This window comes from Pogoniulus pusillus, chromosome 7 (genome assembly GCF_015220805.1).
Source record: "Pogoniulus pusillus isolate bPogPus1 chromosome 7, bPogPus1.pri, whole genome shotgun sequence".
NCBI lineage: Eukaryota > Metazoa > Chordata > Aves > Piciformes > Lybiidae > Pogoniulus > Pogoniulus pusillus.
The window spans coordinates 28,223,477-28,250,799 of record NC_087270.1 but is presented as its reverse complement, the minus strand read 5'-3'; the positions used below and the strand labels follow the sequence as shown (position 1 = coordinate 28,250,799).

Sequence of the window (27,323 nt, the reverse complement as noted above, 5' to 3'; positions counted from 1 at the left end):
TTCAACATTGAGGTTATAATATTCAGTATATGATGCAAGGTATAATGTATTTTCAGCCCAGGATTATAGGCTTGTCAATGCTCATTGTTTTTCCTTAGTATTGTCTAAATAAATATCTGTACATAGTGTACAGGATAGCACTTCTCCTCCTTTTTTACTTTAGTATCTCTACATGAATATGTATTTTTAATAGCAAAGTAATTTTGTTACACTGGATGAATATCACAGATTTTAAACTCTTAAAGACTGAGAACATAAGCAGTATGGAGGAAAACATTTAATGAGTACAATATGGAAGAGATTAAATCTCTCGCTAAAGTAGTAAACTGTGGAGTCTTGGAGAAACGTGAACTTCTAGTATCCAGAAAAATGTTTCAGACTTTTTGAGGTTTGTAATTTTTCTAACATAACCAAAAGAGTATCAAAACTATTAGAAAGTACTCAGATTTTAATTTAGCTTAGCTTCACGAGTATCTACAGGTGGCCACCTATAACTGCTTAATCATCATTAATGAGAAAAACCAATCTGATAATTATGGAATACCGAGGGACTTAATACCTTTGTGTCCTTTGCAGTACTAATGCTTTGGAGTTTTTCCTCAGAGCTAGACATCATTATTTCTGATTTTTCCATCTTTCTCAGCAAGCAACACTATTATGCCACTATATTTTGTAGCACCATAGCTCCATCCCTCAAAAAACACAGAGCAATTCCAGCGAGAAACCTCTTTAAGAGAATTACAGTCACTATAGGAAAACAGTTGCAGTGAGGTATTGCCACATAAAAGTTCATGGGTTTTGCAATAAAGTGTTTATAGAAACTAATTAATCAATTCTTTAATTACATTGTTCTCAACCAATATTTAACCAGACTTCCTCCTCCTTGCCAGATCTTACACCACTTGCACTCTTTTCTACTCTGTTTTTGTACTGGCAGCACCAAGTTCCAGAACAGAAACCTGCCTTGTTTCCCTCTTTATGCTCCAATGTTCTCCCAGTGCTGCTGGCACACATATTTTTACAAGACCCGTAACAGGAGCAAGAAACAAAATGGATTCTACACACAGTGTTGAAATACAAGGGAAGCAATTAATACACAGGACAGACAGTTTTCCATCCTCATCTTTAAGATACATAAATTGAAGTGAGGGCAGTTAAAAAACCCAAGCTTTCAGCTATGACGATGACTTAAAGCAGCTGAGACTTCAAATTCCATCTCAGTTTCTCATATACTTGAAACTCTTTTTTTTCTTTTTAAAGCAAATTAAAACCCAGATGGAAGATCACCATAAATACCAGACACCTTCTGCAACTTTTAAATGAAGCTTACCAATTTCATAAAAAGGTTAGTAGGTTTAATTGTGTAAACTTGATGAGCACACACTGCAGCTGTTATCTAAAAATTCTGTAGCAATTCACATTCACAAGTTATGTTGAAATACACATGGCATGATGTTCAAATACATCCACTGTACGAATCAATAGGCAACTAATTATTTTCAGCACCAAGGTTATTTTATTAAGTAACCCCCATCATGAAATCAAAACCATGCAGGCACACTCCATCAACCATGTGAACCCATTAGACAGTAGCTACAAGTGCACTGGAGAAATCAAACCCAAAAACTTTCCTCTAAATTCTTCTTTCTTTCAACAGCAGGTACCACATCCCACTTAAATTGGTCTCATCTAACAAGCACATTGGATGAAACAAAAAAAATCTGGAGGGACACTAAATCAAAGTGACAATGCTAGAGATATATAACACCCTGAATGCCTGTCACCTTAAAAACTAATTTAGTATCTTTGTGACAGAAGATTCAGCAGCTCAGAAGCTATATCCTTTTCCTATTTTTTCTATTAGTAAATGCTGTAATATCACTTTCTAACAGTCATTTTAATCACAGCTTGTACATCTCCAAAGAATTGCAAAATTAGGAAATAATAGCCTGTAGCCTATTTTTAAAATTAAATCCTCAGGTGTTCAGATACACAATTAGTCTCCATTTCTACTTTTCATTTCTCAGGAGCAATTACATTTGAAGACTAATAATTGGTGTCTCTCTTTGAGAGACTCTCTCGTGCATACTGTACATCCATTTCAGTGACAGAACTGCAAAAATCCTGCACCTTGTGAAACATTAAAGAATATTTTATTTTGAGGAAGTAAATGCACACTGATTAAGAAGAAGAAAATGAGTAAAGTATTGTCAAAGCAAAATTAAAAAAGTATCATGCCAACAGTAAATAACTTGAAGGTATTTTTGCCCAATTTGACACTGTAATGTGAAACCAAGGTTTAGCGCATTTGCTTCCATTTTTGAAGCATCTCACAAGAAATGTTACATTTGGCAGGCAAAATATACTTAGCACAAAACAAGTATTCTTGTCAAGTAGGCCATTTTCTTCTACCTATCAACATCACACTCTGCTAAACATTTTCAAGGTGCAACTTGCAAAGAACAGGACAACAAACAAGCAGAAAGAACAGGACAACAAACAAGCAGATTCTCATATAGGTTTCCAAAGAATACACTTGGATCACTCAAATTCTAAACCCATAATCTTCCATCTCTACTGTGTTGAAATTACACCCTTTTCAACATTTATCTAGTATCTCCCCAAAAAACCTACAACAAACTGCTACTAAACTAGGCAAAACAATCTAGACTACTCTATGTTGTCCAGCTCCCTACAACTCCTGAAATGGAATGCAGGGAAAGAGAGCTAGTGAAGAACTCAGCATAAAGAAAGTAATGAAGAACAGCTACATTGTACCAGAAATTGTGAAAAACATGAACACTCATGCCAAAACTTTCCTCTCCATCATTATATTGGAATGGGAAAGAAAAATCTTACAGGATACCATTTTGCCACAAACCACTCCTGCAATAAGCACAAAATAGGGCATTTTTAACAAGCATCTTGAGTTTGCTTCCTTACAATTCTATTTAACATTATTTAAATAGATTCATCTGCAAGATGACAGATGGAAGAATTCACACTTTTTTGGGTGCTAGTATGTTTTGTTTCCTGCAAGACTGATGCAATAGGTAATAGTCTCTCCACCCTGTACCTACACAAAGTTGTCATTCAGAACAATGACATAAATATAAGAGGTAAGAAAGTATTTACAAAGTTCAGGGTATCTTGGTCCCATCTCTGGTAAGGAGAAAAACATAACAATTACTTGTGTTTACTGAAAACACTAATGAGACATTAGTGTGTGGTGTTCTGAGTAATTCTACGCTCTCTCCAAGCTGCTGCACTTTGTCTCACACCCACTGCAGTCACATAGCCATGCAGAGAAGTGTTTCAGTTCTCACACAGAAACCTCCTAAAAGAGGTATGCAATCCATAACACTTGGGACAAAAAAAATCAACCCTCAGGATATAACCTATTTTTTTGCAAGTCCTGGGGCTTTTCCCTTCTAATTTCTTTATAATTACTCCCCTGGATCTTAAAAGTTCTGAGTCACACATACTCTTGCTTCCCCAACGGCATTTACTTCAGGAGTAATTCAGCAGTTTTCTTCATGAGAATCCATACGCTTCTAGTTAAAGTGCTGCCAGGTTTGCTGAAGAGGAGAAAGGTATAAACCATGCTGTGTGAAAAGCCTGTTGAGTGTAGGCAGCTTTCAACTGGTGAAAGGGGGTGTTCTTGTGGAGGAGGGGGTTGACTGGTTGATTTAAAGACAATCTGCGCACAAGAGGAAATACCAGACCAATATGATGAATGTGCCAATGACTCCAATTTGCAAGGGCCACAAAGAATTAGGGAACTCTGGTGAAATAATTGGTTGCTGCAGATTTCACTTATAGAAATGATGAGACGAATCTCAAGACGAAGAAGATAAACCAGTCTTACTTCAGTTGATTTTACATCTCCTTGTTACAGTCAAAATGTTTTCATCTGGGATGTATGGAAACATTTAAATTCCAAGATACAGAACAGAGACAATCAAGTGTACAGTAGTTGGACAGAAGGAAAGCAAAAGAAAACAGAAAAGGGTATTTGGTTTTGTTAGCTGACTTTGACAAAACTGACAGACATTTTTAGCAGAACAATTGTTGCCCAATCAAACCCACAAATGGCTCCCCCTATGGTCTGAAATTTTAAAATATGTAATTGTGTTCTCACTGCCAAGACACAGTGAATTTTCAAAGAAGCAACTGGATATTATCCCATCTACTCCCCTCTCTCTCACTAAGTAGCACCATGTCTTTGCACAAACCAAACAGAATTTACATGAAATGGGTTTGGTCTTATACCAGGCAAAACTTAAACTGCAGTTTGCTGGATAGTTATGTTTTCTCCTCACCAGAAGATGCTGAGGTCTTTGTGCATCAAAAGCGGAGGGATGCTGCTTCGATGATAGATGTCTCTGAGGATGAAGAGGATAATTTGGATGTATTGTAGCTGACTGAATGGACTGATGTTCAGTTTAAAGTCCTTATTTCTCTGATGATGGATTCCAATGCACAGACATTTGAGACTGTCCTTTCTCTGAGTACTTCAGTGCTTGTCCAAGCAGATGTCCCACAGACGATGGATCTTTGTATGACAAATTGTTGAGAAGAGATTGTGATGTGCATTTTAGGGTCATTTCCTTTGTAAATACACTATAAAGGTTTTTGGGTTTACTTCTGAGCAGCTTCTAAGCAGCTGTTTCATCTTGAACAACCACTCTCCATTCAGTACAGCAGGTCTTTAGGCACTCCAAATGTATATTTAACGTGCTCATGGTGCAGTGTTTTTTTTTTCCTCCCCTGCCTATATCTACACTTTGAGGTTGTCCTGTGCTAGCAATCTGGGAAAAAATTCAACTTTAGAAAGGATGGTTAGTTTGCTGGATTTCTGTCAGGAGAGCATGCCAGTCAATAAAAAAACAAAATAAAACAACCAGAAAACCACACAAGTACTTATTTAACCATTTTCCCTCTGTAAGTACACAGATAAAAGCTCCAAGTCTCCCTATCTCTTCTACAACATATACTAATTTAATGGGAAGTCTGCTTAATGATTCCACTTTGCTTCCCTTTGAGGATATGAAGCCTATAAGGATAGTCATGTTACAGAAAAGAAGCACAACTGTACTTTCAAACAACCACTCACTTTGTGTGGTAGTAAGTCAGAAACATATTTTGTTATTCCAAAAGAGTGTTGTTCAAAGTGCAGAAGCTTAGAAAGGTAAAAACAAGGAAATATCCTGATACATTTAAGATACCTTCAAAACTTCACACGGAACAAAAAGCATCTACAGTAAAGTCATCATAATTGCAATACTCACCAACACATTTTTCAGCCAGTTCTCCTAAGAAAGGGTCTGATAATTTGGGGTTCCAATCCCTGGTATGAATTTGTAAAATGTGCTTTCGTGCCTGATTTTTTTTTTTTTTAAAGGATGCGAAAAAAGACAAGAAAAGTGAGTTCAAAATTAACAAGCCAAATCTGTGTCATAATATTTTAGATATTACTTATTCATGTGAATAATTATTCATGTGAATAATTATTTTACCTTGTTGTGACATGTCATTGAGATGCATAAATTAGAACTTAGCACTCAAAAATCTCTCAAAGGTATTTTCCCTTCCTTTTCAATTTCATATATGAGCATTACTTTTTTCAGTATACTAGTTACACATTTTGTTGATTATACAACAAGATTATTATACATGAACTGATCAAACCTCTTGTACTATTAGGAATTATTTTATAATTAGGATCATTTTATAATTTAATTGCTGCACCTATGATTAACAACTTCTACTGTCAAACAGCTCACCAATTAATTTATGGCCGAGTAACACAGTACATACACATGCATCTCAGAACTACTTAATTTTCCAATTCTCTGGAATCCAGATAAAACTATCAATATGCAAAGTAAATCTAACTTGAAGTATAAATGTATGTACTTTATATAGCTGAGTTTACAGGAGCCTGGAACAAGAACCTGAAATATTCCTCTTGGCGGTATAATAACGTCTGGGTTTGCATGTACCATTTTTCTGTGCTAAGCAGCCTACATGATTATAAAGCAGCTACTTTCTTGTACCAAACCCCCAACATTTAGGGCTCATTATACAAATTCATACATAAGTCCACACGTATTTCACACATATTTCATTTCTAAGTCCAGAGAAGGGCCACAATGATGATCAAAGGGCTGGAACACTTCTGCTATGAGGACGCGCTGAGGGAGCTGGAGTTGTTCTGCCTAGCGATGACTCTAGGGGAACCTTACACCCTTCCAGTTCCTGAAAGGGTCCTACACGAAGGTTAGAGAGGGACTCTTCATAAAGGTATACAGCAACAGCACAAGAGATAATGGTTTTAAGCTGAGGGAGAGTAAAAGGGATTCTAAGGTCCCTTCCAATCCTAAGCCATTCTGTGACTTACATCAGCAATTCAGTTTAATGCAAACAATTTACCTCTCTGTTTAGTTGTAACTATATTCTGAAGATCTGAAGTTCAAAACAACTTTGGAACAGGTTGCCCAGAGAAGTTGTGGAGGCTCCAACCTAGAAGTGTTCAAAGCCAGGTTGGATGGGGGCTTGAACAACCTGGTCTAGTAGGAGGTGGGTTGGAACTAGATGATCTTTAAGGTCCCTTCCAACCCAAACCATTCTACTTCACTAAAAATATTTTCCTAAAATTGGATAATCTTACAAGTGAGAATGCACATCTTTATTTCAAAAGTTTGACTGAAACAGCCAAATGTTTAATATAATAGAAATGCTTTTTTTTAACATTTTACCTTTTGATCAGGCAAGTTGAAAAGAAATTCCCTGTCAAAGCGACCAGGTCTCCTGAGTGCGGGATCTATAGAATCTAGTCTGTTTGTAGCACCAATTACAACGATTTCACCTCTATTATCCAGTCCATCCATAAGGGCAAGAAGAGTAGATACTATAGAGCTAAAAGAGAGTTTTCAAAAAAATTTAAGTACAGGGAACACTGCAGAATATTTACTTTAACATTCTTAGTTTTAAAAGGAAAAAAACTAAGCTTAAAAAAACCCAGTTGCATAACTATTTCAAGTCCCAAAGTAAGGAACAACTTTTTGACATAATCCACATTATACTTAGTATTATGACTCCAGTAAGGTTTAGATCAAACTTCCTCCTTAAAATTTTGGAGCAATGTGAACTCAGGAAGCCATATACTGCATCCTTGAAAAGTTCTCTTTCATTAATAGCATACACGTTGTCCTGTTCACAGCAACTATAGCACCAAGCAGAAGACAAATGTATCATGACAAAGCCAAATGTTCCCATAACCTTCTAGACTACTGGCACCAAAATTATCCTCATCTCCCTCAGTTTTGTGGAGGGAGATGTACACACAAACACCACCACCTATAAAATGAAAGACACAAGTGCACTGCCACAAGAAGCAGAGCAAAACCGAGACTGAAGGCAATCAGGAAAAACTCCAGTCAGCAGTAAGTCTGCATGTCACACTATCCAGAATCCACAATGATAAAGGTGTCCAGTTCATTCATTGAACATGACAATTCATCATTTTAGAATACTTTTTTCCCCAACTGTTATTCTGTTGGGCTGGTAATGATGTATTTACAGCACAAAACCAGCAACCAAAAGAAAGGCTGTGTAAATCTTGAAGTGAATAATGCAGCTGGAAAGTATTCTCCACTACAATTCCATTCCCAGCAAATTACAGTCTGTCTGAAGAAACAGAAAGACTACTTTTGACACCAAAAAAATTTCAGTCTGTCCCTTCTGATGTAAGTGGACTTAAGCAAAAATAAAAGCTTTCTTAGGAACTGAGTAAAATTATACTTAGGAGTTTACTGGGAAAATGTAGCAGATGAGAAATATTACCTGTGAATCTGATCTTGTCTACTAGAACGAACTGGAGCTAAGCCATCTATCTCATCAAAAAAGATTATAGAAGGTCTCATCAAGTAGGCCTGGCATGCAAAAAAAAAAAATTAATTCACTGTTAATTCATAATTTATCCATCAACACTGAAAGTACTTCAGTCTGCTTAAAAGGTTATACACATATATTAAGATACCTTTATTAAAAACAGTACAATCTGAACATAAAACATAAAACATTTTTTCTATTCCAGTGCTGTTTCAAAGCTAAAGACTGCATTCTCTTTTGAATAAGCAAGATGGCACCAGTGTCTCAGTTTTACTGTATGCTGGAGAGATTAAAGACAATTTGAGCCAACTCACAGTTACAGAAAACAGCATCTTATCTCCTCATAACCTGTTTATTTAGACATCTGCTTCATTAACGGACAAGTCAAGAGATTTCTTCCTCTCAGTTTTCCAAGCAAGAAAAACTGTTGTCAGCATTCACCTATGTTTTAATCTAAATACATAACTGGGATAAATCCTGCTCAATCTATGAAAATTTACATCTAGTTTCAATTGCAAGTAACTTTGGCTGTCTAAAACACATTCAAACAAACAACATACAGAAAAAATACATGAAAAATATGTTTTTTCTGCTAACCTGATCAAAAAGGAGACGAAGCTGACGTTCAGATTCACCAACCCACTTACTGAGACAGTCTGCTCCTTTCCTCATAAAGAAAGCCACCTTTTTGTCTCCTTGACTGCATTCATTAGCTAGAGCTCTAGCTACCAAGGTTTTACCTGTTCCAGGAGGACCATAGAATAAACAGCCCCTGAAGATAAATGGATCAACACAGTCACAAACTTATTTTACGTCTCCTGAAAAACTCCAAGTCAAAATTTATAATGAAGACAGGGAGCCTGGAGAAGAAAGACTTAAGTTCTACTATTATTATTTACTGTATACAACACCAGTTCCTAAAATCTAAGTTATTTTATGATTTTGAGTCAGTAAATCCTTGCTTTGTAAAGAACATTAACCAAAAGCACATTCTTCCAAAGGATTGTTTCACACTAGTCAAATATCTCCTCAAAACCTAAATCTTAGACTAGTACTTGAAACAGTGTTTATTACTTCCCCCTGGAAATGTACTTCCTTTAAATGACAAAAGTATCTCAAGGTTTTCAATTTACTTACACTACATGTACCCGTTTACACCACACACCAAGATGCCACATTAATAAATAATAACTCATAATACAACATTATTATTTCTATAAAAGAAGCATTAGCATTTATCTTGATTTAGTCAAGTACATGACACCACAATGAACAAACAAACAAACAAACAACACTTGTGAATTCTTTTCTTCATCAAATTAAAGGTTCACCTTTCTACTACAAGAAAAATCAACTAGACTTCTCTAACTCTTCATCTTAGTCATTACACCCTCGTAAACAAGTAGAGTAGCAAATATGTAGCTCTATTTGAATTGTAAACACTTCAGAGAAAGATTCAATCTCCTTTGTGTTTTCAAGAGAAACATTCTTCAGAACTTAATGAAATAAAACACAGTAAGAGTAAATGCACCTACCTTGGTGGCTGGATTTTGAATTTTTCAAATATTTCTGGGTAGAGAAGAGGAAACACTACCATCTCCTTAAGTGCAAGGATATGATGGCTCAGTCCACCTATACTATCAAAACGCACCTTAGAAGAAAAAACAACAAAGCATACCAAGTATATACTGAAACACCTCTCCACAGAAGTACCTGTACTTACAAAGTAACATGTCTGAAAACAAGTTACAAACAGCATTTCACTGATCAACTGCAGTTCCTTGAATTTTCAAAGTGTAAAATAAAAGGAAAAAATAAGAAAAGCAAAGACAAGAGACCCAACTCCAGGTTGTCCATCTGAGATTTATGTGATTCACTGCCAGGGATGTATGGACACCTAAAGAGATCCATCCTAAGTTTGAAAACAATTCACCTCAGGCTCAGCATAACATGGGTATAAAGTTATACTTCAAGTAATAATTCACCAACTTCTGCTCAATACACAATATAAGTTAATGTTCACTGCTGTTCATGAACAGGCATAGCACCCACATGTCTAGCACTGAGTTAACACACTCAGGTGGTTGATACCTCTGTTTCCCACACTGATCAGTGTATCTCAGTGTCTGTCACAAGCAATCAGCTGGATCACAAACTGACTATAAACAAAGAAATATAGTTGGGCAATCGATATGTATGCAGCCTGTTGACTATCTACAGCCCAAAAGCAAGTGCTTTGTAGCACAAAGGAATAAAGAGCAACAGCTTTGGAAAAAAATAACTGAAAAAAGAAACATCAGTGAGCTTACTATGAATTTACTTCAAGTGTAATCAGAGGCTGTGATGAATTCTGTCTATGTGTGACTGGGACAAGGGAAATGAGAAGTTCAAACAAAACCTACCGATTTATCAACAATCATAGGGTCAACATCAGCCAAACTTGCTCCAACTTTCACACGTTCTCGCAGGATTCCACTAGCTAAGTCTTCTGCTCTGAAGTTTAAAGGCAGACACCTATTTGACAACAATTAAAAGAAAACATTAAACAAATACTGTTTTGTTTTGATCATTTATCTGGAATAGGAAGAATAAAGATATTAAATGTCTCTACTATCTAAAGAGACAACCTTCTTAAACTGACAAGGTAAACAAAAATAATCTTTTCACTGTGGTAATTATTCTTTTATATCTGGAAGTTCCTTAAATATAAAGATAGCTTTGCACTTCCTTACAAGTATTTTCATCTGGAGTGAACAGATTAAATAAACACAGAAGAAAATGTTGAGCAAAGAGCAGGACACTCTCCTTAGGCAGCAATGAAGTGCCTAAGCTCAGTATGATAAGAAAAGGATTTACAGTACAAGGAAAACAGAAAATTTTGAAAAATGTAATTATCATTAGAGTCCAGAGGAAGGGAATTTGACTGCAGATCAATCATAACTCACATCTGCCTGTTTCAGCTTCTTAGGGTATACAAAGGTGCTTTAAACACCTACATGGGTATTACATCAGGTCAGATATGCAGATAAAAGGAGTAAAAAAGGTACCAGTAAAGTTACAGTTTACACTTTGAACTACACATTTGGCAGTTTCATGTCACTGGAATTCCTTAGGATGGAAAAGCAAATCGTGTTGCAGACAGGGAGAGATGGAAAAAAAACGAGGAAATACTTTTGCTTCTGTTCAGTTTTTCAACGAAATTATCTGTGGTAGAAAGCAAATTTACTCATGTTTCTTACGGATCTTCCACGTCTAGACAACTGGTGAATAAACACAAGGTCAAAAACGTGTCAGTTGTAGAGTGCACATATTGTTAAAGAGCAGGAAAAGAGCTAGCACTGGGAGAACAACTGAACTAACTAGGACCAAGTAACACCAAGAATGAAAATCTAGTTTAATCAATTAAAGTTGTCTGCCTTATAAGCGAACTGAATTGAACAAATACTTATCTTTCCACCTTTTTATCACTGTCTGCTAAGACTTCAAAATTTATGTTAATACAAAAGTAGTAGTCCTCCTAGACTCTGCCTGTAGCTAATTCCAAGCAGAATCAAAAAAGCTCTGGAGAAGTGACAGAGCATTATAGAATAGTTCTATTTGTTTTCCAATTAAAACTGAAAACCAAACTCTCCTAAAGATCAAGGATGTTTTCATACCGATTCCTTGCTCTGGCCATGCTTTTGGATTTTCTTCTTTCAAAACGTTCTTCATCTGAAGAGGTTGTATCACTGCTGTGAATGGCATGCTTCTTTCTCCTGTTGAAGTGGCAGAATAAACATAAAATTCAGTCCTTTTTGCAGCAGAACAGCATGTTTGGATTCTCTTATAAAAGCAAAATTGAAATGGCAAGTACAGTGCTGCATGAAGATGCATGCAGATCTTAGTTTTATTAAGCATTAAAAAAAATTTTTTACTGCTGTGGGGTATCACATTTTTCAACATGATCATTACTAGAACAGCAGATCCTTACAAGGTGGTCCAGTCCCTGTTATCTCAGTAAATGTGCTCAGAAGCAGTAAGCTGCTGAAGTCCATCAAGAAGCAACTGCACTTAGCAAACCTTCCAACCACTTTAGCCATCTTTAACGTAACAGAAATATTATGTTCTTACTGAGAAAGCAGTAAGAGTCTTTTATACCTTTGGTATCTTTAATGTTTCCCTTTAAGTACTCTTTTAAAACAAAAAATAACCATCTATGCTTACTAAAGCATATGGTCTATTTTTATGTTATTAACTCTGAACAGTGGAAGTGTTTCACAAAATACCTGTACTATAGTTTAATTTCAGATCTGAATCTAAGTAAAAGCCATTATTCAAAGTTTGCAAGAACCATTTCTTATTTTAGTCTGACAAGGAACATTTGGTTATTGGTAAAAACTCCAATTTCCAAAGAATATAATGAGCTGCATCATTAATGCAAACATGATAACACACTTACTAGCTGGTTGTTGCTGAAGGATAACATGGTCAATCAATTTTACTGTTCAACAACCACAAATCAGATACATTATTAAATGTATCAGAGATACCCTGATCTCCTTTTATGATCAGGTTACCCGCCTGGTGAATGTGGGGAAGGCTGTGGATGTAGTCTACTTGGACTTCAGCAAAGCCTTTGACACTGTCTGCCACAAGAAGCTCCTACCCAAGCTGGCAGCTCATGGTTTGGACAGATTCACTCTGTCCTGGATCAAGAACTGGCTGGATGGCAGAGCCCAGAGAGTGGTGGTGAATGGTGCCACATCCAGTTGGCAGCCAGTCACTAGTGGTGTTCCCCAAGGATCAGTGCTGGGCCCAGTCCTGTTCAATATCTTTATTGATGACCTGGACGAGGGGATTGAGTCCAGCATCAGTAAGTTTGCAGATGACACCAAGCTAGGAGCAGCTGTGGATCTGTTGGAAGGTAGGAGAGCCCTGCAGAGGGACCTGGACAGGCTGGATGGGTGGGCAGAGGCCAATGGGATGGGATTTAACAAGGCCAAGTGCAGGATTCTGCACTTTGGCCACAACAACCCCAAGCAGCACTACAGGCTAGGGACTGAGGGGCTGCAGAGCAGCCAGGAGGAAAGGGACCTGGGGGTACTGGTAGATAGTAGGCTGAAGATGAGCCAGCAGTGTGCCCAGGTAGCCAAGAGAGCCAATGGCATCCTGGGCTGCATCAGGAACAGTGTGGCCAGTAGGACAAGGGAGGTTATTCTGCCCCTGTACTCAGCACTGGTCAGGCCACACCTTGAGTACTGTGTCCAGTTCTGGGCCACTCAATTCAAGAGAGATGTTGAGGTGCTGGAACATGTCCAGAGAGGGGCGACAAAGCTGGTAAAAGGCCCGGAGCATAAACCCTATGAGGAGAGGCTGAGGGAGTTGGGGGTGTTTAGCCTGGAGAAGAGGAGGCTCAGGGGTGATCTTATTACTGTCTACAACTACCTGAAGGGGCATTGTAGCCAGGTGGGGGTTGGTCTCTTCTCCCAGGCAACCAGCAATAGAACGAGGGAACACAGTCTCAAGTTGTGCCAGGGTAGGTATAGACTGGATGTTAGGAGGAAGTTCTTCACAGAGAGAGTGATTGGCATTGGAATGGGCTGCCCAGGGAGGTGGTGGAAGCACCGTCCCTGGAGGTGTTCAAGAAAAGACTGGATGAGGCAACTAGTGCCATGGTCTAGTTGACTGGATAGGTCTGGGTGCTAGGTTGGACTGGATGATCCTGGAGGTCTCTTCCAACCTGGTTGATTCTATGATTCTATACCATGCAATTAGGAAGAATTTTTATAACTGCCTGTGCTAGTTTGAAGCAAGCTAGAATGTTTTGGTGAGAAGAACTAGACCATAGGCTGTGAAAGGAAAACAATGGTGATGTCCACTTCCCTCAGAGTCTCGCAAAGGAGTTTGGGAAGGAGAAATGAAAACATTAGATAACACTCTTGCCATTTTGTCACACTCTGGCTGGGCTGCTGACTGAGCAACATCTCTCTAACACACCTTCCACTCACCTTTGCTTCTTAACCTCTTGGCTGAACCTCTATTCTTCCTTTGGACTGGGGTAAGGTTGAGAGGGGCAGGAGGAAGGTGAAGGGGTGGTTGAGAGCCCCTCCTGGGGACTCAGGTTTCTGGGAGGGCTGTTTTGTTTTCTGTATTACCTTTTACCTTGTGTATAACTGTATATACTGTAAATATCTGCTTGTATATTGTGCTAGCTGTAAATAAATAGCTTCATTTATATTCCCAGAGCCAACTGAATCTAGTCTGGGTAATTTCTAAAGTGTGGGGGAGCAGGGAACACCCAAACCATCACACTGTCCTGACCAGAAGGGATGACAGCACAACATCCTTTCAATGTTAGAAAGGATAATAGATCTTACATTTTTTATATCTTACTCACAAGTACAAATCCTAAGATCACCCAACAAAATCATATGCACATTATGCAAAACAAATTAAAAAGAAAATTTAGAAAGAAAAAAAAAAAGCTCTTCAAAATTAAGTGTGTTTGCTTATATTACAAAGAAATCATAAGATTCTGCTATTTTTATTTACTTTTTGTACTTTTACTATGCCATCACATTGAGCATTCAGATGAGTTTCAGCTGAGACTAACATGCATTTATTTGGATTCTGTCCATGGACAGATTTATCTACTTGAAGGTTTGAGTAACAACTTTTTTTTTTTAAAGCCCTGGTCTCATGTATTTTGTTAAATGAAGCCTATCAACAGTTTCCAAGACAACTTGGCATATTCCAGATTTTGACATAAAAGAGTCCAATATGATGCTTGGTAAATATTTTATTAAATTGCTAATGTTACTGGGATGAAATTTGAAGGAAAAAAAAACAAAAAAGCATTACTCTGATGCGTCTGCTTCTGAATAACAGAAAGGGGGTGTTTGCTACACTGCTGCTTTGGATTTGCACACTAAATGTATGCCCTTACAGAAAAATCTACAGTATGCATGTACAACTCTCCTTCCAGTACTTACAGCACACCTATCTCCATTCTTTTTATCACAAATACTCTACCAGCATTGTGAAGTGCTTTGAAATTCACTTTTGTATGCTGATCAGCATCTGAACCTAAGATACGATTCAAGACCCACACACATGCATGAATGAACTGTACAGCTCGCTCAAATATGTTTTCAACATCAAAACCTAACAGAAAGGTACCGAGGGAAGGCAAACAACTATGTACCAAAAGACTGACATTTACCTGATATGGCTTCTTCTTGCAGGAGATCTGTGAATATCAAACAGTGTATTTTCCCTCTTCTTTTGATGAGCTGGCACTGAGTGAGAAAGGTTACAGGTTTGTAACATCAATTACAAAAGAATAATAAAACTATTCTTTCCAGGTAATTATGTAAATTATTAGACTGCTTTCTAAACTCAACTTCTGTCACCTATTCCTTGATCTAAATCCTGTTCACCTCCAACCCTGAGTCCAGCACATGGCAACACTTGCAAATTTCAATGAAGGAGCGCATACTAGCAATGCCATCACCACTGACAAACTAACAGATAATGCCTTGGTAGTCCTATTAATGTAGCGAACAGAAACAGAGGCAAGACAGCAGTCACCAAGTGCTGCATTTACTACTTATCACATATTGTTACTGTCAAGAATGAGGAGTAGCCATGTAACTTCTTTCCACAACTGCAGTATTTTCAGAGGTCAGTAGAGCAGAAATAGGTATCAGCACTGTTTAGTTCCTCACCTATAGGAGGGGCCTGGTATCTTTGAACAGTTTTTCTCTGTCGGAGATTATATGGTCGATCATTTTCTTCTCCTTCAGCTTCTTCTACTTCTATATCTCCATCTTCTTCCTGAGACTCTGTTACAAGGTGGGGAGGAAATATTTTCAGAACACTTCTACTTGATGCTAGAACTATCTTGATCCCAAAAATGATTTTTTAATGGTCACTGAGAATTACTACCCTCTTCAGTAACTGGCACATCGCTGGGAATTTGAAGACAAAGATAAATCTACAGCACATTGTCAAAATACCTTCTAGTTTCCCACAGAAGATTCCAGAAAAGCAACAGAAAGAAAAATAAATGTAGTTAAGCAAGTTTTAGTTGTAGAGTACCTCAAATACTACCTCTATCCACTGTCTTTTTACTTCAATAATTATCCTTCAAATTAAGAATGGTGCCCTTCTCTTTTCCTCTAGAAGCCTTAGAAAATCAAATATGTGATTCAGTGTGAAAATAAATACAATTCATAAGATTGTTTTTATACAAAGCCAATAACCACACTGCATAAAGCTACCATCTAGGTCCATCTGTTCAAAGGATCAGAATTTCTCTCCATAGACTTCAGAATTATGACTGCATTCTTCTTAACTGGGACAGATCATATTTCTTACAGTAGTTTCCTCTCAAAATCAACACACATGATTGAACCCTGTATGGATCCCTGAAGAACAAATCCAATTTCTTAAGGAAGCCAAGTATGCTGTTGATCATGCTATCAAAGTTAGCTATAATCCCTTCTTTCTCAATAGTTTTTGAATCCCCTGACCAGTTTGATCCAAAATTTTAAGTCAAGGTAGAATTTCAAACAGAATTCTGTGTCTAGGAGCCTTCAAAAATCTAGTGGATGAATGGAAAATAAAGCCTTTAATTAGCACCTTCCCCAAAGGAAGAATGCAGAATTATTACACATTCTTTCTGGTAACTGCCACCCAGCATACGAGAACTAGCAAGTCAGTTAGAACATGTGTAGTTGTCAACTACATGCACGACATCCTAGCTTCCTCCAGAAGACTGTTAAAGGGAATATAACTCAATTCAAGAGAGATGTTGAGGTGCTGGAACATGTTCAGAGAAGGGCAACAAAGCTGGTGAGGGGCCTGGAACACAAACTCTGTGAGGAGAGGCTGAGGGAGCTGGGGGTGTTTAGCCTGGAGAAGAGGAGGCTCAGGGATGACCTCCTTGCTGTCTACAACTACCTGAAGGGACATTGTAGCCAGGTGGGGGTTGGTCTCTTCTCCCAGGCAACCAGCAATAGAACAAGGGGACAGAGTCAAGTTGGGCCAGGGAAAGTATAGGCTGGATGTTAGGAGGAAGTTCTTCACAGAGAGAGTGATTTGCCATTGGAATGGGCTGCCCAGGGAGGTGGTGGGGGCACCATCCCTGGAGGTGTTCAAGAAAAGACTGGATGAGGCATTTAGTGCCATGGTCTAGTTGACTGGCTAGGGCTGGGTGCTAGGTTGGACTGGATGATCCTGGAGGTCTCTTCCAACCTGGTTGATTCTACGATTCTATAAGGAAAGCTCCAATTACTCAGTGTTACAGAAAACAAGAGTAAGATAACAGAATATACAAACCTTTAGAAGCCAGGCTTTGTCCTGCTGCTTTCAGAGTATTTGCTTTTGTTTAAAAAAAATAACTATGCAGAGATCCCTAAAACTTCCAAAAAAGATGAATCCTTCAGTGTCTGCTTATCTGCAAGTCTTTTTAATTGGTCTGTTTAGTAACTACAAATTCATATCCAAACCAAAATTACTTTCAGTAGTACAATACACTACTGTCTTATGTTGAGAAGAACAGCTTTACAAGTATTTCAAACAAACCCTACCTTCCTCTTCCCCTTCTGTGGACACTTCATGGTGGTTCTGAATTCCATAGCTATTCCTCCTCAGTGATTTCCTCCTTCTTTTCACTCGAGAATACATATCCATGTTTTCCTGGAATAAAATTAACATACATTCTCATCAGTACTGTTCCATATCACGCACAATGTTAGCCGACCACACAATCTCTAGCCCTGAAGTCTTTTTTCCACATGAAGCCCTCCACATATACACTACAAAGTAATCTCATTTAACAGGAGGTAAAACAGGTCTCTCGGACTGTACATAGTCCACTCAGCACATAATTAACATCAGTATCAAGATACTATGGGGAACAAAGCAGAGGACAGTCTTTGCTCCTGTTGTCAGACTACTGATGTGTTTCAAACCAAGAATCACCACCACAGTACATCACAAGAGAACAGCAGTCAATTCAGCAAATAAAGAACAACTTCTTACACATTCAAGAATTTCGTTCTGAATTTGAGTTTATCTAATTTTTTAATGTTATATCCTGAAAATGATCTGAAACCTTTCGACAGAGGTACAGACAAATGTATGAAGATGGCAAAACCAAACATATTTCCCCTTCAGATTACTTTTATTCAAGAACTGAGATAGTCTGCACTTACAAATTCTGTATCTGTCCACATCCGTAGCCGTTCTACTTCCCCAGACCTCCTGTTTCTCCTGATGTTAATATTATCCATTTCCTGTAGCACAGCTTCAGCAGTACTAAATATATGCAATAGTTTAAAAACAAAACCACAAATAACAGTCTTACAATAGGAGACACGCAGAATTTTTTTTACACAGCACCAAACAACTTAGCATATCTAATTCCATGGTTTGTTATGGCTATTCCAAGGTCTACAGGTCAGCCAAATACAAGAATGCATTTAAATCTGAAAATTTAGGATAGCTTCTTGAACCTATCTATTAACTACAAAACCAACCACAGTAAAGAAAAGTGAAAGATGAATCCAAAGAATCTAAACTAAGGAGTGTGCAAAAGAAGAAATGCTATTAAAAACTGGGGTTCAAATCAGGCTGTAGCATGCTTTAATTTTTTGAGTGTACATTGTAGCAGAGAAATTTGTAACTGCTTAGATGTCAGATCAGATATCAGTTAAGATTACATTTGCAGAATGAGAAAGTACAACTTTTCACTTACATAATTACAATACTTGGAAAGTAATAAATGCCTTCACCCCATCAGCTTTACAGCTTCTTACCCTGCCTTCAGAAAGGATTTGTTTGACAAAAAGAAAAGTTAGATTGGTAACACCTAGAATTTCAGCATTCATTATTTGACCTTGCTACTCTACCCCTTCTCATCTGCTACTTAATTCATCCACTTCTACTATTTAATTCATCCTCATTTTCATTATCATAAGTATTTGTAGGCAGCAGTCAAAGCAACGGTGCCATGTAAATCACCTTGGCCAAATTGCTTCATTGCTAAGAAAGACAACAACAGAGTATTAGCCAGGCCAAGTCAATTATTTGGCCACCTGTCCTGAACACCAAGCTACTGCTCTCTATGTTAGATTTCCACTAGAATTCTATTATTATTGTATAATATAACCTATAATTATCAGATATAATTAGTGGGTCAAGAGGAGGACAAGAAAGCTGGTGAAGGGTATGAAGAACAGGTTTTTCTGAGGAGTGGCTGAGGAAACCCAGGTTGTTTGCTCTGGAGAAAAGGAGGCTGAAAAGAGATTTTCTCACTGTCTACAGCTCCCTGAAAGGAGTGGGGAGGTGAGTGCTGGCCTCTTTTCCTTAGTTAGTAACAAGCAATAGGACAAAAAGAAATGGTCTCAAGTTACACCAGGGGAGGTTTAGGTTGGCTATAAAAGAAACTTCTTCACAGAAAGGGTTATCAAACACTGGAACAGCCTCCCCAAGGAGGTGGCTGAATCTCCATTGCTAGAGATGTTTAAAAGAAAGAGATGTGGTGTTAAGGGATGCAGTTTAGCACCAGACTTGGTAGAGTTAGGGTTGGCCTCGATTTTGAAGGTCTTTCCCAATCAAAATTATGCTGTGATTCTGGAACTGTAATAAGGCATAAACTTTCACTTCCTTTCAAGCTGTTTAAGATAAGTCTAAAGGGTGAATCGTGCCTAGAAAGTCAACAGAAATTCTGATGATAGAAGTCAGTAAAGCCAAGACTTCACTCCTTTCACTTTTAAACAATTCTTCTAAAATACCTGTAACAACCACTTCAAGTAAAATAATTGCTATCAAAAAAAAACCAAGGTTTGAAGGAACCTGGCAAAATCCTTCTGCACCTCCAGGCAAGAGAAACTACACAACATGCATACCATCCTAACAGGTATTTGTCTAACCTGTTGTCAAACACCTCTAATGATATGGAACACACTGTTATCAGTTCATATATAGACTTCAGTACCATGATCTTATCAAATTACAGTCTTCATGGCAGATTTTTTCCTGTTGTTGATGAGGAGGGAGAGATTCATGGAATCACAGAATCAACCAGGTTGGAAGAGACCTCCAAGATCATCCAGTCCAACCTAGCACCCAGCCCTATCCAGTCAACTACACCATGGCACTAAGTGCCTCAGCCAGGCTTTTCTTGAACACCTCCAGGGATGGTGACTGCACCACCTCCCTGGGCAGCCCATTCCAATGCCAATCACTCTCTCTGGCAACAACCTCCTCCTAACATCCAGCCTGAGCCTGACCTGGCACAACTTGAGGCTGTGTCCCCTTGTTCTGTTGCTGGTTGTCTGGGAGAAGAGACCAACCCCCAGCTGGCTACAACATCCTTTCAGGTAGTTGTAGAGAGCAATGAGGTCACTCCTGAGCCTCCTCTTCTCCAGGCTAAACAACCCCATCTCTCTCAGGCTCTCATCTCTCTCTCTCCTCGTAAGGTTTGTGTTCCAGGCCTTTCACCAGCTTTGTCGCCCTCTCTGGACACCTTCCAGCACCTCAACATCTCTCTTGAATTGAGGGGCCCAACTAGAAAACAGCAACTAGAAAAGTAAATGTAACTCAATATAAATTTGTAAACATATCAAGCAGTTACTGAGTAAACTGAAAAACAAAAATAAACAAGAGATTCAAGAGGATACATTTAACAGTAAAGGCTGTACTTGGCAATTATATGTTCATGTTTAAAGCATCATCCAAGCACTAGAGCAAGTAGCTTCTCATAGATGTGGCTATTTCACAAGTAGGAAATTGAGACAAATTTAGTGTCCTGCCTAGGGCCACATAAGACATAATACTCGAAAAAAAGTATTTCTGGCTACCATTCCTATGCTCAGACCAGACTATACTCCCCCTCTGACCTACTTTGTCTGCACAGTAAATGTCAAAAAGTGACACCCACATTATGGGAATTACTAACAAATGGTTGGGGGGAAAAAAAGAAGAAAGCTACAAACTTCTGATATTCTATGATGAAAATCATACAAGCAAAATCTTGAGAGCTTCCAAGCATTTAGGGCAGGGGTCCTCAAACTTTTTTAACAGGGGACACTGTCAAGGGCCAGACTATAGTTTGTCAGGGGCCGGACTATAGTTTGGTTCCAGCCCAGTAGTGTCGGGGGCCGGACTATAGTTTGGTTCCAGCCCAGTAGTGTCGGGGGCCGGACTATAGTTTGGTTCCAGCCCAGCAGTGTCAGGGGCCGGACTATAGTTTGGTTCCAGCCCAGCAGTGTCAGGGGCCGGACTATAGTTTGGTTCCAGCCCAGTAGTGTCGGATGCTTGGGGGCTGCGGAGGCTGGCAAGGGGATTAAGTCGTAGAAAGTGGCTGCTTGGTTTCCCCCCAAGCCCTGGCGGCGAGGGGGCAGGGGGGTTCTGTCAATACCGGCAGGCCAGACTGAGGACCCTGGGGGGGCTGTATCCAGCCCATGGGACGTAGTTTGAGGACCCCTGATTTAGAGTATCACTACATAAACCGGTTACTAAGAAACAAACTAAGGTGTGGGTTTACAGCTTGTCAGATGCTCTGCAATAAACACCAACATAGAGAGTTTTATACAGGTGTAAGCAGAGAGTAACTTACTCCTCAAAGTCTGGTTGTTGTGCATTCAGAGCATGGATAACATAAGCAGCTGCAGCACAGGACCCAGCCTGTCACTCAAACCACACTCCAGCTTGCCTCAGTAAAACACAGATGGCACTGGAAGACAGGGGTTTCTACCTTTTTTTAAATCAGTAAGATGATTTGTGAATAGAACTGAAGTATCCCCACATACCTGTTTACTAGCTGATCAAACAATAAACTCTGATTCAAAGTTTCAAATCTGTTTTTCCTGGACCGACAACTTTTTCTGACTTCTATATCTCCGTTTATGCAAGCATGGTCCCCATCTGCCTTTTTTTCCCCTCGAAGGGGATGGCTTTTGAGAGCTAAGAGAAATTTGTATTACTACTTCAAAATGAAGGAAAAAAACATGTTCACAACAAAAAAGAATTAGCAAGAGAATACTTAGCAAGAACAACGAACCAAAAGTTACAGACCACAGTAAGACCACTCATAATAAACGTATTTTTTAGATTCCTGACAAAGTTGCTTTACAAACTATTTCTTCAGATTTGATCTGGTTTCCTTATAAGAAAATCTTATTTAATGATGAAAATGTGGCATACAAATACCCATTCAGTATTTTTAAGTTAACATAAATACTAAAATGCACACTGGGCCCACGGTTTCAATTTTCAGTCTTTTATATACAGTATCAAAAGGTCAGATAGAACATAGTTATTTCACCAGAAAAAAATACATAAATCTCTACCAGCTACTCAGAGATCCCACTCCTGATTGTTCCTTAGGCAGCAAAATAAATAACAAAAATACCAAATATGCTTAATGGTTAACACTCAGGCAACACTAAACAAGACAGCATTGATGAAAAAAGGATACAAACGACAAAGTGGTCATAGCTGAGATATGCAATCAGATGGCAAGTTTGTAAGGTGCCAGTAACTGTACAAGAAAATTGTTCCAAGGTAGCAGGAGCTGCAGACAAGGCAGATCTCTCTAATGCAATTGTAATGTTAACAACCACTGACTGCCACATTTTAAATGAGCAAAAAGATTAAGTAAATTGAAGAGACCAGCTGAGAGAGAAAGGCCAAAACTGGTTCATACAGGTAAATTTGGAAATTAAGAAAAATGTTGAGATTGTGGCCAGGAGGTTTGAATTGAGAAGATATGTGGAATTTCACCTAAAAAGGTTCCCTATGTTTACAAAGAGCATCCAAGATGCTGATAGAAGAAAACTAAGCCAGAACAGCAACATTTCTGGTCAAAATGGTCAGAGGACCCAGTAAAGTTATCAAAACAACTGAATATATATGCAGCTGAAAAGCACTGACAGTAAACTGTTCAATGTAAAAGTAGCTATGAGAAGGTCTACTGTAATACACTTACATAAGCTACGTCCATTTGGTAGTGTAGCACCAGGCTGAGAATTTAACCTAGGGAACAATCATATTACACACAAGTTAATGTTAACACTCCTCATTCAAATTATGCTTTCAAAATCATTAAGATGCATAGTAGCCTCTGAAGAGCCTGCTTCATGCCCAAGATTTGAATGAGGATAAAACTGCCATTTATATGAATTCTCCCCAACTATATATACATCTCTCATTAAGCTCTCCAATGTTCCTTCATGCCACGTCCCCACTATTAATTCTCCTCTTAAGTTACAAAATAAAAATTTGATATAGCTGCTCAAAGGCAATTATCATTCACATATTTTGAATAAACTAGCAAAAGCAATACAACTTTTGGGAAAAGTCTTAGTGACTCAAGATTATTACTGGGCACTTTGTTTTCTCCCCTGCCAAAATGCAATGAAACAGAAATCTAAACACCTCAGATGCAAAGCCATGACACAGTAACATCATAAGAGCAATACTACAAGTCTCTGTACTCTGGCCAACTTCATTCAACAAATAATCACTATTAACTGAAAGCTCATGGCCTAGAAACATATTGTCTACGCTGGCTCATAACTATTTGTAATTACATTAAGAACCTTATGAGTACAAGAATGTTTTCTAAAATACTATTAATCAGAGTTGTAAAATGAAATTACTTCTCTTTACAGTGACAAAATGCAGCACGACTGAGACTAAATAAAATAAAATAGAATAATCTACTTGAGTCCTTACAATCAAACAGGAAAGAGATGCTGAAAACAACCACGGAAAAAAACTTGACCATTATCCACTCTCTAAAGATGATAATATCAATTTCCCAAATAAAATGTTATGTCTTCTTTGAGTACATAAAAATACCAATCAAGTTGCTACATTCAGACATATCAAGAATCTACAATTCAGATTCCATCTCGAAATTACTTTCCATTTTTGCTCAAATTTACATAGAAATTGCTAAGAAGATTGATGCAATCCACATTCCTGGAGTCTAAAACTAAGCAAAAATGGTATGAAAGTAACATGCTTGAAAAGTACACTCTTGACAGAAAGCTGCAACTCACTGAAGAAATGGCAGAAGTGCACTAATGACACAGGAAATAGCAGTAAGGTTTCATTTTCCACCTGGCACCAAGTTACCTGGACTGTCCAGCTGAGATGCTCCATTCCTCTCGCTGCCCAGTACTGCGTGATTTTGATTTGTCTTTGCACACAGGATCAGCATGTTTTGAGGTACGTTTGGCGGGAGGAGATACGTGGCTATCACTCAAACTAGCATCGCTACCTTCATCTTTCTGGAAAAAACAGAATAAAAAAACCCAAACAAACAAAAATACAAAATCAGACAATAATTAATTGGCTCATTCTATAGATCCTGACAGAGAGGAGAGTTAAGCTTACTTTAAAAAAGGTCTCTACCATGCTCTCAGTAACCAGTTTGTGTGAAATGTTAAAAAATATTTATTCTGAAAACATTACTGAAAGCTATTAAAATATTTTATTTACAATATTACACTTCCATAATACTATTTTATATTTATTTCTGAGCACGCATTCTGCTTCTCAAACTGTATTTTGCATGTCATACAGAACTCTGCTACTCTTCTCCTACCTGTCAAAGAACTAATAGGGCAATAAAGAGAAAAAAAGGCCTAAGGAAAATTAAGTCACTTGGATGCATAGCTTTAAAACATCTTTAAAACGCTTAAATAATCATTATGCTCTTGTAAGAGTTCTGCAATACCTTGGTCTTTTCTTTAGACCATGAAACACACAGAAGTAATTCAAAGTGCACCATATATACTTCCACAGCAATATTTGTCTACCATCTTCATTAACAGCATTATGCACTATATCAGTGCTAGTTTTAACTCCTCTAAGAACCACCTAAATGCTACTGGAGGGGTTGGAGCTTTTGCTGCACTTTGAGGCAAGACACACAGAAATCCAAAGATAACTGCAAGGAGTTACTTCAGAGCTGTACCTTACAAGTACAAACTTTGGAGGATTTGCTTCTGTTAAGGTGAGGTACCAAAAAAAACCTAACAAAAGGCAAGATTCTATAAACCACAAATTTTAGCTCATACAAACAGTCCTGATTAAAAAACTGAATATCCTCCCTTGCAACAGAGCAACCAATTTCCAAATATTAAGGTCCAGGAATTGTCAGCAGGTACTTAAAGAACAAAGATGACCTTATTTATATGCACAAAGATGACCATGGAAGTCCTGTTTGTTCATCAAGTTTATTAAGAACAATTATCTAATTTGTACTCCAAAGAACTCAATCACTACATCTTATGTGCTCAAGAAAATTGTCTATGAAGTCTTTATGAGAAGAAGACAGACAATCACAGTACAGTATTTAGGAAATGGCAAAGCCTAAAGAAGTCCAAATGCATGGGTGTAGTTTAACAAGACAGCTCAGCACGCCAGGAACTAGCTCAGGCACCCCCCTTGCCTGGCTACACTCCACCATGCCAATCTCCTTTGATACTCTTCTAATGTTGCTCTGACTCACCCATAAACCAAATAAGATAGAAGATAACTTCTGCTAGATTAGTTTCTTACCTTGTTAACGAGCTAAATCATTTCACCAAAGGATCAGACAAGTACAAAAGATAACATGTGAAAAAAACATGGGGCTAGGATGAGATCACCGTAAGTGAAATACACTGTCAGCTTCACATCTTAACATTTTGTCCAACACACATTCTAGAACCACAAAACTGCTGAGGGTGGAGAAGCCCTTGGAAATCATCAACTGCTCACCTAAAGCTCTCAATCCCACCACTATTGCTAATCCACTACAAATAAAACACATCTGTCAGCACCACATCCATGCATCTTTTAAACACCTTCAGGGATGGTGACACCACCATCTCTCCAGGCAGCCTGTTCCAATGCCTGATAACCTTTTCTGTGATTTTTTTTTTCTCCTAATATCCAACCTGAACCTTCCTTGGCACAGCTTAAGATTGTTTCCTCTGGTCCTGTCACTTGGTGCATATGAGAAGAGACCAACCCTCACCTTGCTCCAACTTCCTTTCAAGTAGTTGGAGAGGGCAATGAGTGCTGCCTCAAACTCTTCTGAAGGCTAAACAGCCCCAGTTCCCTCAGCCATTCCTTACAAGACTTGTGTTCCTGGCCCTTCACCAGCTTAGTTGCTCTTCCCTGGACATGGTCCAGCACCTCAATGTCCTTCCTGTAGTGAGGGACAGAGAAGTGAACACAGTATTCAAGGTGTAACCCCATCAGTGCTGAGCAGAGAGAGGTGATCATATCCCTAGACCTGCTGGCCACACTATTCCTGACGCAAGCCAGGATGTCATTTGCCTTCTTGCCACTTGGGCACACTGCCAGCTCATATTCAGACAGTTGTCAGTATTAACTAATATTAAATACTTATACTATAATAAATATAAAAAGTATTATTACACAGTATTTACTGAATATGTCATGTTATTTTTGTTCACGCTATAATTACTAATAGATACTTTTGATAGCACTAAAAAATACTAAATACTAAGAATTTGTATTAAATAGTATTAGAGTATTACTAATAGTACTGTTAGTATTTAAATACTAAAAATTACTATTATTAAATGCTAAGTAACCCATGCTCACATCTCATTTTAAAAGCAGTTTTAACTTTGATGATTTTTAGCCTGTCAAGGTAAATTCAGGGAAAAGAAAGAGGTCTGTACCAGGACTCAATCACATCACCCATGATTTTTTCTTCCTCATTATCTCACTTTTTCAGAAAGCACATCAATGTAACTCAAAATAGTATCTATATCAGAAGATCATAACTAAAGATTTAAAATGAGATGAAGCAGAATTCGGGATTTAAAACTAAGACTTAGCCAAAGTGGCAGCAGAGGTAACTACCACCATTCCTAAAAGCAAAATATCAAGAGCACGTGCAGCCACCCAGCTGTTTCCTATAACACTCTGTAACTATGAAATAACTTTTCACAGAATCTTAATTGTGTACACATTCACTCCAGAACACTCCAAGCATTTGTGCATGCACTTTTTGCTTTAATCAGCAGCAAGTCTGTCTGGAGACTTAGGAGAAATACATCATTGTTAAGGCAGTTTTAGTAACTGCTTTCTGAACTACCCTGTACAGAATAGAAGCAGAGTTTCAAGGCAAGCCACAGAACCAGTTTTAAACCGGCTAGGTGAGACAGAGAAAATGAAACTAAGAAAGGGGAACAAACATGTAACGTAGGTTTCAAAGGCTAATATTAAAGCTACTCTGCGAGCAGTGAAATTAATGAAGCATAGGTTCCTACACTCCGTCTCTACACCATCCCGTACTAAAATCCTAACTCCTCTCAGATCTCCTATGACATTTCTCTGCATTTCCTTCACTTTCACGTGCCTTTGGTCTCTTGGTCTAGTCTCCAAATCAGCTAATATTCCTCAGT

General features: G+C 38.2%; 1 protein-coding gene across 2 annotated transcripts in view; it reads right to left on the bottom strand.

The window, feature by feature from the left end:
- Positions 1 to 27,323, bottom strand: part of ATAD2B (ATPase family AAA domain containing 2B) — an 88,495-nt gene that overhangs the window by 45,321 nt on the left and 15,851 nt on the right. For both annotated transcript variants that reach the window (XM_064146372.1, XM_064146373.1), the window contains exons 2-15: positions 24,028 to 24,182; positions 22,874 to 22,920; positions 21,696 to 21,849; positions 18,096 to 18,198; positions 17,469 to 17,577; positions 15,603 to 15,719; positions 15,098 to 15,173; positions 11,553 to 11,651; positions 10,299 to 10,410; positions 9,432 to 9,547; positions 8,494 to 8,668; positions 7,849 to 7,937; positions 6,762 to 6,921; positions 5,292 to 5,382 (exon numbers count right to left, since the gene is read on the bottom strand). In XM_064146372.1, the coding sequence (XP_064002442.1) occupies positions 5,292 to 5,382; positions 6,762 to 6,921; positions 7,849 to 7,937; positions 8,494 to 8,668; positions 9,432 to 9,547; positions 10,299 to 10,410; positions 11,553 to 11,651; positions 15,098 to 15,173; positions 15,603 to 15,719; positions 17,469 to 17,577; positions 18,096 to 18,198; positions 21,696 to 21,849; positions 22,874 to 22,920; positions 24,028 to 24,182 (1,603 nt within the window). The remainder of the gene's footprint in view (positions 1 to 5,291; positions 5,383 to 6,761; positions 6,922 to 7,848; positions 7,938 to 8,493; positions 8,669 to 9,431; positions 9,548 to 10,298; positions 10,411 to 11,552; positions 11,652 to 15,097; positions 15,174 to 15,602; positions 15,720 to 17,468; positions 17,578 to 18,095; positions 18,199 to 21,695; positions 21,850 to 22,873; positions 22,921 to 24,027; positions 24,183 to 27,323) is intronic.